Source organism: Cryptomeria japonica, chromosome 11, assembly GCF_030272615.1.
Source record: "Cryptomeria japonica chromosome 11, Sugi_1.0, whole genome shotgun sequence".
Lineage (NCBI taxonomy): Eukaryota > Viridiplantae > Streptophyta > Pinopsida > Cupressales > Cupressaceae > Cryptomeria > Cryptomeria japonica.
Window position 1 is genome coordinate 28,275,786 of NC_081415.1, and position 12,540 is coordinate 28,288,325.

General features: G+C 35.8%; 1 protein-coding gene across 1 annotated transcript; it reads right to left on the reverse strand.

Moving 5' to 3' along the window:
- Positions 1-544: 544 nt before the first annotated feature.
- LOC131070806 (putative disease resistance protein RGA3) lies at positions 545-2,548 on the reverse strand. Its single transcript, XM_058006464.1, has 2 exons — positions 2,500-2,548; positions 545-2,325 (listed from the first exon to the last, which is right to left on the reverse strand). Exons 1-2 carry the CDS (start codon positions 2,546-2,548, stop codon positions 545-547), a joined length of 1,830 nt encoding a protein of 609 aa, XP_057862447.1.
- Between the last annotated feature and the right edge of the window lie 9,992 nt (positions 2,549-12,540).

The window sequence follows — 12,540 nt, forward strand, 5'->3', positions numbered from 1 at the left end:
CAAGACATGCCATTGCTCCATCTTCCATTTCTGGAAACTCCTCCAATTCACGAAAATCTTCTATCCAAAAGAAGCGAAGGTGTGGAAACCCTTCCGACTTTCCAAATGCCTTTGGTAATTGTTTACACCTCTTGTTCCCCCATATTGATAATCTCCCTAGATTGGGCATTGCTTGTAATTCTGGGTACTTACTGCAATCACAATTCCATAACCAGAGATATGTGAGATTTGCCAAACAACATATCCAACTTGGCACTGCAAACTTAGTTAGTGAGAGATGTTTCAAATCTCTCAATGCACTCATTTTCTCTGGAAACTGTGGAAGATCCGATTCTGATTCACCTTGCATTCCATCAATTGCATTGCAGACATCTAGCCGACACATATTGAGCAAGGGCACAAGAATCCCTTCTTCCATACTCTTCAACTGCAATTCATTCTCAACCTTAAACCATATTTCCTCAATTTCACTCATCTTCCCAACATCCTCTAACCTTAACATACCATTGTGCTCTTCCATTGACAGGGACAAGGACCTGTATACTCACAGTGTTCTCAAAGACTGCAGCGTTGATGTTCCCTTTGGCATTTGCTGAAATGGGCCTTCCAAATGCTGAAGACACCTAAGTTCACCTATCCATTTGGGTGCTTCTAAGTGCCTGCAACGGGAGACATTAAGATAAATGAGACTTTTAAGAAATCTCACACACTTGGGTACCTCTTTAATCTTTGTCTTTGTTAAATTCAAGACTTTTAGAAGTTTCATCTCTCCAACACAAGCAGGCAATGTAGAGACATTTGTGTAGCTCATTTCCAGAACCCGTAGAACTCTCATACCGCTAAACAACGTTGCTGGGATGTTTCCTCCAATTTCCTTATTGCCCGAGAGCGACAGTGTGCGGACATGTGTGGGAGAAACAGGACGCCTCTCTGAAATGGTGTTCTCATCAATATCTTTATCAGCCAAAAATAGGCGACACCAGCGACCACCATCGAGTGCATCCTCAACACTGAATGCACATTTATTTTCTCTGGATATAAGTATGGCCAAATCCAGTAATAAATCATGAATTTTAAAATATTTTGTTACCCATTCATCTTCCCATATTTCAAGCAGACAGAGATTGGCAAGCTGATATAAACAATCCCACGGATTTTCTCTTGCCGGAATAAATCCTTCTCCTATCCATAGATATACGAGATACTCACACTCTATTTGTTCATCCTCGGAAAAGAAGGAAAGATAAGCAAAACAAGCCTTCAGATGTGCAGGCAGGGAGTTGTAACTCAACTTGAGAATATCCATAACAAAATCATTTTGAGTGTCTACCTTTTGCAGCTTACTGAACTTGGAGTGCCAGTCCCCTGGCAGTGTAGTGTTTGCCAGAGATGCTGCAGTGGTCTTGATGGCAAGTGGCAAATTCCCACATTCCTTCATGATGTTAACAGCTACCTCCTTCAGGGATTCTGGCGCTCTATTTTCCTCAGATTTGGGAAATGCATAAACACAAAATAGCTTCCAACTTTCTTCATCTGTCAAACTTTCCATCTCATAAATCTTAGCATCAAGATTTACACAAACCTCTTTGTTTCTTGTGCTAACCAAAACTTTGCATTGACTGTTAGCTCCAGTTGGGATACCAAGTTTAGTTAGCAAATCATCTTCTCTAGTAGCCCTCCAGACATCATCTAAAACAATAAGACACCTCTTCCCTTGAATAAAGCTATGAATCGACTCTGCTGCTACCTCTTCACTTACTCCACTCTCCTTAATTTCCTTACTTAAATCTCTACTCAATTGGAAGGCTAAATCACTGAGCAACTTGGACAAAGAAAAGAACTGAGAAACTGAAAGCCATGCAGATTTCTCATACCTTCCTTTTTGGGCGTTGTAGACATGCTGAAGAAGATAGGTCTTGCCGATTCCCCCCATTCCAACCACTGCAATAATTGGAAACTCGGGGTTTTCTAGCAAATTCACCATGCTTTCAATCTTGGACTGTATCCCCACTGGTTTCGAATCGCTGGGCAGGAGACTTAGTCTCGTAAGCTGTTGTCTCTGGGATCTACTTGATGATTCCGTTTCTTCTGCGTGAGACATCACACAATGACTTGTATTGAGTTGGTTTCCCTCTTCAACAACGGCCATCATTCGGGCTTTCACCTTTCGAATTCTTCTGCCCATTTGATGCCGAAGAATCAATTGATTACAACTCAAAGCACAAAACTGAGCATTAGTGGCATACATTGAATCGACAGCACATATTTGAAGTAGGTCCTCTGCCTCCCAGGCAATGTCACGAACGCTCTGAAGCCATTCTTTCACTGAGAGGGAATAGAATAGCAGAAAGCAAAGCAAAGATGAAAACTTTGGCTGCAGATTGCATTACAACTGTCTCATATATAACATCAATTTCCAAGCCTAGAAAGCATCTTCCTGTTCATTGCTTGCAATTCTTGGCTATATGCAATGTGAACATTTATGCTGGCAATCTGTACCTTTCCAACTGATTAAGATCGGAGAACAGACTGCCGTGTGAATTTTCATTATAGATTAGAGTTTTCATATTTTTGTCAAAGTTTAGCTTTCCTTATTCTTTGGCTGCCATCTATCACCAGCAGTTCACCCAATTTCTACATTTCTGCGTTCCTCTTTTCTTACATTTTGTCCTGCTATTCTACGCAACTTGCAGTAAGGACAATAATTTGATGGGAGAAAGTCTACGCAGAATAGACTGCGATGTGAGAATGCCTTCTACCTTTTCACATTTTGGCCTTTTCTCAACAATAATTTAATGGCTTAAAGTCTCTCTCAGAACAGATTGTAATGTAAAAATGAGAAAAAATAGAAAAAATTAAGTTGAATTTTATATTTTACTGAGAAGTTAAGATTTTGTTTTAAATAAAGGTATTTTGGGAGATAAGATTTCTGTGGTTACTTTAATATGCATATGTGTAATATTAAATTTTAAATAAAAAAAATTATTCTGAGTATTTTTAAAGAGTTATTAAAATTAAGATTGTAAAGATAAAGTCTTTAAGTCTTTTATTTAATGTCATTTTATATGAGTATTCTAAGTATTGCTCTTAGCACTTGATTTTGATTGATTTGGCCTTTCTATTAATCTTATTTTCTTGCCAACCATAAAAAATTGAACTCAACCACTACCTAGACATTTCATAGCTCCAAAATTTTAAATTCTTAGATTCTTAGGTTGAATGTGGAGACACAAAGATGACTCAAATCAATAATGCACTATGGACTTCGCCCTCATTTTCAAAATTCAAACTTCTTTATAATACCAAACCATTCAAATTATGTGCCTAGGTTATACGTAAAAGGACATCACACCTAGGTCATTATGAATCATCTAGCACTCATCATGTAATCACTCTTAGAATAACTCACTACTAGCACTATGTCTCTTAAAATCATTCTTTCCCCTATCATAATGCCACACTTGTAACATTATCATATTCTTATGGTATTGTCTCTTTGCCCCCAAGATTCAATAACAAGTTTCATACCAAGTCATTACATCACCATTTTACATATTTATTCAAGTACCAAGATCCAAGTTATCCCCATCATTACAACTTCATTTGCATCTATTATGTGTTGTCTTCCTATTTTTATCTAAAATATTTGATCGTTACTTATGTTTAGGATTTCAATATTCAAAACCCAAAACATGTTTTTGGGATAAACTTCATAATAAATGGAAACAAAAAAACATTGAATCCAAACAACAACAGACTAAAGAAAGTTAACATTCTATGAAACATAAAAATATCATTTGGCATATTTGGTTGGAGAGGAATCACAAGATTTTTCAAGATGTTAAGATGGTTGTCAAGCATTTGTGGTGGAAAATTCTTCACTCTCTTCGTGAAACTATTTCGGCCAAGTGTGACTTGGCGAAACATGTGGATCCGAGAGATGATGTTCTTTGTGATCGCCTCAATATTCCTCTTTTAAGGGTATTTTGCGAATTCAACAGCCCATGTGAAATAGGTGTCTCCATCCTCTTTGAAAGATAAGTAGGGAGGGGCATTGGTGCCTTCCACGTCAGGGGGTTTTGAAAATCAATATTGATGGTTCCTCTTGTGGAAATTCGGGTCATGCTAGTATTGGTGGAGTTAAGTGAGATAGTTCTAGTATTGTTCAGTTTATTTTCTTTGTTTATAAGGGCTTGCATTCTAACAATTTGATGGAGGCACTTGCCATTTTATATGTTGTGGAGTGTAGTTATGTTCTTGGGTGGCGAAAGGTTATTTGATTCCTAGGTTGTGGTGACTTTGTTGAATAGGCGGCAATTAGATGATGTATGTTGGTAGCGAGCTTTGGTTATTAAACAAATTCTTAATTTGTGTGCTTCTTTGGATTCTGTGACTTTCAATCATATCCCTAGAGAATGGAATGGTGTTGTGGATTGTTTGGCTAAATGGGTCTCGAATCAAATGTACAATTGGAATATTGTGGATTGGGGCCAATTATCCCCAAAATTGTCCCAAGAGTTGGACTACTTAATGGAGATTGATTGGGTTGGTTAATGTATGTGCTTTGTTTTCTTCTTGTTTTTGAATAAATTTTTTACCCCCTTTAAGTGCCACAAAGTTAGTGTCAATCATTATATTGTCACAAACAACATTACAAAATTGACAAGAATTTCACATAAACCTTTATTTTTCTACACCAAGATTTTAAAGTGTTTGAGAAACATTCAAGAAGCATCTCCTTATACATAATCTCCTCGAATTATTTTATTAACCGAACAATCAATATATAGACCAAGAAGCTCCAAAATGGAGATGTTCTTTTATCAACATGCAAGGTCAAAATTCAATTTTTATTCTTCAACTCCCAAAAATATTTTCAACTTACATGTAATTCATTTTTTTTTGGTCAAAAGTCGCCTTGAACATGTCTATTTGTAACTCCTATCGATTCATAAACTCTTATGGGGAAGATAATATTTCAACGTCGCCTTGTCTTAAATAAAAGTCAAGTATTATATTTTACTATTTAAGAGACAAGTTTTATGTGGTCATCTTAACTTGCCTTAAATGAGACATTTCTCATGAATTGACACTTCAATATTTTTTTTATTCTTAAATAATTTAATTAAATATTAAAAAAAAATCAATTTTAATATTTTTTTTTTAATTTTATAATTAAGTTTATTGCTTGTATATCTAAGGATTTATAAGGATACAGATCATAAAGATAAAATGTATTTATATCACATTAGTGTTAAATAAGTATTAGGTCTTAGAAATTAATTTTGATTGATTTAGCCTTCTCATTAATCATATTTTCCTGTTAAGTATAAATTAATTGAACTTAACCACTACCTAAACATTTCATAGCTTCAAGAATTTTAATTGTTAAATAATTAGGTTCAATATGAAGGCATGGAAATAACTCAAATCAATTATACATTGTGGATTTGACCCTCATCTTCAAAATGTAAACTTCTCTCTAGATCCCTCATATGTTGATTCTTATACCAAACCATTCAAATTGTGTGCCTGACTATACATAAAAGGACATCACACTTGGGTTATTGTGAATCATCTAACACTCATCATTCATCCACTCTTGAAATCACTCATCACTCAAAATCACTAACTACTAGCACTATTTATCTTATAATCACTCTTTCCTCTATCATAATGTGTTGTAGTTCAAAGATGGAGGGTCCAGATTGGATTGTTCAACCTTGCAGTAGAATTCAACACAAAAATTAACAAAAGAAAATAACATGCAACTTTATTGATTATAATAGAGTCCATACATGCCCGTAGGCCCTCCCATATACATAACGCATTAGCCCCCATTGGCCACGCATGCAGGCACATAGGCTTCCATAGGCTTATTACAAACAAAATATAGATCCCAATTCCCTCACTCCTAACTCCACTAACTATAAAAGTTATCTCCAAATAGCTTTAGAAAGTGATTAAATATTAGCTCCAAGTATTAGAAGTGATTTGCATCGGCCTTAGTTAAGCCCCATGCCCAATATCCAATGAAAAGTGTGTCGGCTCAAAGAGGGTGAAGAAACATCAAATCTTGATGCAAAGAGGTGAAAATTTATTTGGGGGCTACCTTGACCAATATCTTTCATGTGATATACTATGCAAGCTCTGCAAGGTATGAAATAATTCTGCATGTTATCTTCCATAGGTTTGAGCTTCAGCTGCTTGATAAGATGAACTTCTGGTGAAGAGAACTTCTAGACAATAAATTCTCGACTATTGTCACCTTGGTACATGTTTTAGTAGACTTTCAAGTTGTCGCCATTTCAATCCGCAAAGGAAAATTGGTTGATACAATATGATACAGTCAAGTTCTCCAGGACACTCCTCCATTTGACCCCTACGATTATTTGAAAAGTTCACCTTGCACATTGCCAGCGCAGGAAATGATCTGTCACTCCAATTCAGTCTTTTAGATTCATGTTGCATCTTCTACTAGCTTGCCCTTCCACTTGGCTAGGTACTCCCTATACTCGTTGTTCTGGGTGTTGCATTATGTCCAACTATCCAAAATCTTCTATATTTGCTCCGGTTGTTGTTGTGGTAGCTAATCTTGAAGTGAGGCTTTTGTATTGTCCTCATCAGGTTGTACTCCATGAAATTGGTAGAGATTTGCGATGTTGAATACTGATGAGATGCCAGTGCCTTCTTCTAGCTACACTTCATAAGCATTTTCAAAATCAAATATTTTGAGGATTTTACAAGGTCCAAACTTCATCTTCAACTTTTTGTACGTACCTACTAAAAACCTCTTCTTTCGAAGGTACACCATGACTTGGTAAACTCCTTATGCCACCTCGTGGTATCTTCTCGATTCTTGTACTTGCCATTCATGGTCTCTAGATGTTGCTTGACTTCCCTATGCATAGTCTCCATGTGGCCTACAAACTCCTCTACCTCTGCACTCATCTTAATTTCTGAGTTGATATCTCCGAGTTCCACACTCCCTTAGGGTGTAAGCCAATAACAATCTCAAATGGTGTCTTGCACTCTAGTTTACTGAGTTATTGAATGCAAACTCTGCTTATAGTATAAGCATTCATGTATTATACTTGAATACTATTGCCCCTTCCATTGCCTCCCAAATAGTTATAATATTTTAAAAAATATAACTTCTTTTGATAAACCTATTTGATTTCTGCTAATAAAGGACAGAAGGATGTTAACCAGCCTTAAAGCTAAGATTTTATCACTTGTATCTTGTAAGAAATATTGAGTAGGGTAATAGGTCTTCAATTCTTAGTTAAGGATTTGTCACCTTTAGGAAATAACTTAATTATACCTTTATTAATGTTATTCCCTAAAGAGCCTTCACTAATAGCTTTAGTGTAAACCCATAGAAGGTCTTTGCTTACCAAATCTATGGCGCTTTTATAGAATTCTATTGGTAAGCCATCAACTCCTAGGGATTTATCATTGTTTAATTTTTGAATGGTAATAAAAAATTTCCTCCAAGGACACTCTTTTTCCCAACATTTCTATACTCTCTACAGAGATCTTCATTGGCATTAATATTTTATAATACATTCTAGCTTAGTGTCCTTGTGGGTTATCCCCTTTAGATGTAAAAAATTCCTTATAAAAATTGGGTAAGTGCACCAAGTTGTGACACAATTAAGGTGCCACTTTTCTTTTTTGTCTTGAAATGAGCATTTGGTGAGTGTCAAATGGTTTGGAATAACCAAGCCTCAACTTGGTCAATTCAAAACATTCTGGTGAGTGCCAAATTTGGTACTTGAAAAATGCTCACCAAATTTGGCAAGCGTCAAATTGTGTGTGTCATATCAATTCTCTATCTCTTTCTCTCTTTTTTCCACTTTTATTAAATGTTTCTAACTCCTCATATTTGTCTTCAATTCAGATTTAATTTCCCAACAAGAATATATACATAAAATATAACATTTAAGTATAAGTTATAATTCATGTATATATTGGTAGGATATTTGAGAGTGGTTTCAAATATCTAAGAGTTATACTATAGATCCTAGGTTTTAGAAGATCATATAAAATTTTAGATTTCGTCAAATTTCAGTAATTAGCATGCTTCTATAAGCAATATCCTGCTCTCTCTGTCTCACTCTTCCTCTCTCCCCTTTCTACCTCTCTATTTCTCACTCTCTCCTCTCTCCATCATGATCTACCCTGACCTCTATACCTCTCTCTCACCCTTCATTCTCTACTATAGGTCTCCTCTCTCACTTTACATGCCTCCCCCTCACTCCCTCCCTACCTCTATTTCTCTAGGTCTCTCCCACCCTCTCTACCTTGCCTTCTCCCCTTAGCCCCATCTCTATCCCATGGTGACTTCACTTAGTGAACCTATGTTATAGCACGTGCATTCATGGCATACTAAAGAATCCCCCTATTTTCTAAAAATATTGCCCTAAATTTCTTTTGTCACCCCCTCCCAATACACATCCTGAATTTAAAGCCCCCTATTTTCACCAAAGATTGTATTTTTTTTATAGTTGGAATTAAATACCCCCCTATTTTCACTGATAGGCAATATATTTCACCCTCATTTTTGGCATATTAAATCCCCCAATATGAATGCACGTGATATAATATTGCCTACCCAATGAAGCCCACATGCTCTATCCCTACCTCCCTCCCTCTCTTATTGTTTATCTCCACTCTCTTTTCATTCTCTTGATCACTACCTCTCCCTCCCACCCTATCTCCTCCCATCCCTGAGTCTCTCCCTCCATCTTTACCTCTCTATCTCTCCCTTCCTATCTCATTACCCACCTCCCTCTCTCACTCATATCTCTACCTCTCCCCTCTGTAGGTCTCTTAGTCACTCCTTGTCTACCTCTCCCTCCTTCCCTCCTTAGCCCTCTCTTTCTCTTTGTTCTTCTCTCTCTCCTCTTCTCTCTCCCTCCTTGCATACGGTTTAGGTAATAGGGTGTAGCATATAGGATTTAGGGTAAAGGGTTGAGGGTATAGTGTTTAGGGTACAAGATTGTTGGTGGAGGGTATAGGGTACATAGGGTTGAGGGTATTTCTTGTATTAATACTTCCCAATGTCTTTCCATCTCCCTCTCTCTCTTCTCTCTCTCACCTCTCTCCCACCTCTCTAGGTCTCTCTCCATTTCTTCTTCTCTCCCTCTCTATCTCCTCCTCCCTCTTCCCCCATATCTATCTCCCTCCCCCACTCTATCTTATTATCTCTCCCTCACTTATTCTCTTTCTCTATTGTCCAAGTCATCACCCTTCCCTCCCTAGGTCTTTCCCACCCTCATTCCCTCTCTACCTCACCTTCCCTCCTCAACCTCATCTCTATCCTTTCTTCTCTCCCTCACTCTTCTTCTCTAGCACCCTCTCTTATTGTTTCTCTCCCCGCTATCATCATTCTCTCGATTACTACCTCTCCCTCCAACCCTCTCTCACCCCATCCCTAGGTCTCTCCCTCTCAACACAAATCTGCCACCAAGAGGCCAACTTAGCAATGTCGAATTCATCCTTCTCAACCATGCCCTTCACAGGAGCCCTCACATCATGTTCTATTGAAGAGGAAAAAAAGGATGAAGATGCTTTTGGCCCCAGGGAAAGACATGACCCAAAACAAATATGTTTACAACCATCACGTATCCCTAGCATCTCCATCTCCTTTGCCTACATTAGATTCAACTACATCATCATCCTCGTCAGTGCCTAAACAAGCCTTATTGCCATTGTTGGCATCACTTAGGGTTTTCACCAAAGTCATTATTGAACAACTTATTATGTTTCAAGCCTTATTTGAGAATCTATAAACACCCAACAAATTAACATAATTTTTTTAATGAATTAATTTGTTATAATTTTATTAATTAGAAAATATGATACACATTCACAAAAAAAAGGAGGGTGGATACAAGATCACACCCTGAGAGACAATTTTGAAATCTATTGTTATAAAAATTTATATTTGAGCACTATTAATATGTTCTTTTCTTTTAGTTAGTTTATTTGATGTTTTTTAAACTAAGTCGTGATATTATATTTTCATATATCTATAATTCATTGTAGTAAGATAGATTTGAGTTGAGAGCTATATTAAAGGTTATGGTAATTCATGGCAAAAGCTAAATTGGCTTCAAAACAGGGAAATCGTACATCGTGTTATTGATCACTTGAAAAATCGTGACAACAGTTTGCAAAATCAATGGTGTATAACATGCAACTAACTTTCATGTTATGCAATTTCCATGCAAATGTATTGTGTTTTTAGAGCCAAAATAGCTGCGTCCATAATTCATGGGTCCTTTTGTGCTTGGAATGTGATGATTGCACTCCTCTTTCTAGTCGATTTATAGCACAAAGATTGTACCATCTTGTATGTCTAAATTTGTGAAGATTGTTCAAACCATGGTTGGTTTTGAATAGATTTACCTACCTTACATAACTAAAATTTGACATGGGAAATACAAGCTTATTTTTTTTCCTTGATCTTTTGCAACTTTACACTTGATTTATACTTTGAAGATTCCACCGTTTTTTTTTCTAACACTAAAAAGGATTGGTAAAAAATTGATTGTTTTTCATTAGATTTAGGTTCTACCTTTTTTTTTTCCTAAGACTATAAAGATTGTTCAAAAAATGATTGATTTTCATTAGATTTTGGCATTAGGATGGTACAAGTTTATTCTATACTTTCTCATTCCCTCGATCTTTTACATTTTCTTTGGAAGTTTGGTAACATTAGGATTGTATTAGTATTTGGATTGAATCAATCTTGTGTCTTATTTTTACAACAAATTATTTTGTTGCAAGCTTTTAGTAAGTTAATCTACAAATAAACATGATGAAGGAATTTAGTAAAATTGATCTGAGATTAAATATGTTTAAATTTGTGAATCTCATCTATTGATTAGAGTTTGATTGTAAATAAAACTTCATTGTTGTATTTTCTTTAAATTCAATCGTAACCTAATGTAACAACTATCATCAACCTTTGGATTATCTAAGAGTGTCAGATATGTTAATATATATATATATATATATATATTGAATGAAAACATTTTATTCCCACTCAAATCAATATTTCAAAATATGGATCTACACACCCCTTAACTTTTCCTTATTAAATAAATATATGATATTTTATTAATTTAATAATTACTAAAGAAAAAAACCAAGAGTTGAGAATATCCTCAAAGTACTTGAAAATCAAATAAGGCCTATTTTTTCAAGTCCTTATATATATGGCTTTGAAAACTCCTAAGCAAATTACATTAAAAATAAATAAATGTCAATGGATTCTTGATTTGCTAGTGAAGTTGAATGGTTCTTAATGAGAACCCAAGGATCAAGTCTTGTGGAGTGCAAGGCTCCTTTATCATAAGAGTTAAGAACATGATAAAAAATAAATAAATAAATGAATTATGAGATGACAAAAACACATGGAAAAGACTATTAATAAAATAATAATTGTAAAATTTTCACATGCTATTAATCCTGTAAAAAAATTTGATTTGTTAATTTAATTGAAAATGAACACACCAATGATAATACAATTTTTCTAAATCACATTGTTTTCTTCATGTCATCTTATTAGCTGACATTTCTTCTCCAAAATGCTCATTCACGTTTAACAATGAAACATTATAGAAAGAGAGATCTCAAAAGAAAGGCATCAACCATTGTCTGTGCTTTTGTGGGAGAAAAAAAAGGTAAGTATATTTCAGAATTATTATGAATCCTTATTTAAAGAAGACGTTCATTGGCATGATGTCCAACCAATTTTGGAAGATATTGTTAAAGATCGTATTCCAAGGAAACTGGATGAGGATTATAGCCAATTTCTAGATCACAACCTTTCACTTGACGAACTGCAAAATGCAGTTTTCTCTATGGCGGCTGATGGACTTTCGGCTGAATTCTATCAAACCATGTGGCCATATATTAAGGATGATTTTTATCTTCTCTATTTAGAGGCAGTGGAGGCTGGTACCCTTAGGGTCTGAGATCAATAAAGGTATCATTAAACTCATCCCTGAGGGGAAAAATGATGACACAGTTTTTGGGTGGCGTCTTATTACTTTGCTTAATACTTCCTGTAAAATTATTGCTAAAGCCTTGGCTGCGAGGATCAAGCCAGTGGCTAAAAACATTGTTAGACCAGAACAAACTGGATTTCTCGGTGGGAGATTTACTCTTGATAATCTCATCCTTGCATGGGAAACTATAGAATGAACTCAACAATCAGGCCAAAACACTATTCTTGTGAAGCTAGATTTTGATAAAGCTTATGACAGAATGCGCTGGAGCTTTATTCTTAAGATGTTGCAATTGTTAGGGTTTGGCCCTAAGTTGCGTAGACATGTGGAAATGTTGTTTGCAGATGCCAATGCTCATCTGGTAATCAATAAGAATTTGCTTAAACCCTTTCCTCTTCAGTGCTCTATTAGACAAGGCTGCCCCTTGTCTCCCTTTCTCTATGTGTTGGCAGTTGATGCTCTCGGTTATCGGTTAGAGAAATACAACCAATTGAATAAGATCAAGGTTATTTCCATC

Bases quoted from the DNA above. Each gene is read 5' to 3' on its own strand.
- LOC131070806 (XM_058006464.1), bottom strand. From the start codon at position 2,548: ATGAAAATTCACACGGCAGTCTGTTCTCCGATCTTAATCAGTTGGAAA. The intron at 2,326-2,499 runs GTACAGATTGCC...ATTCCCTCTCAG, and splicing joins GATCTTAATCAGTTGGAAAG to TGAAAGAATGGCTTCAGAGC.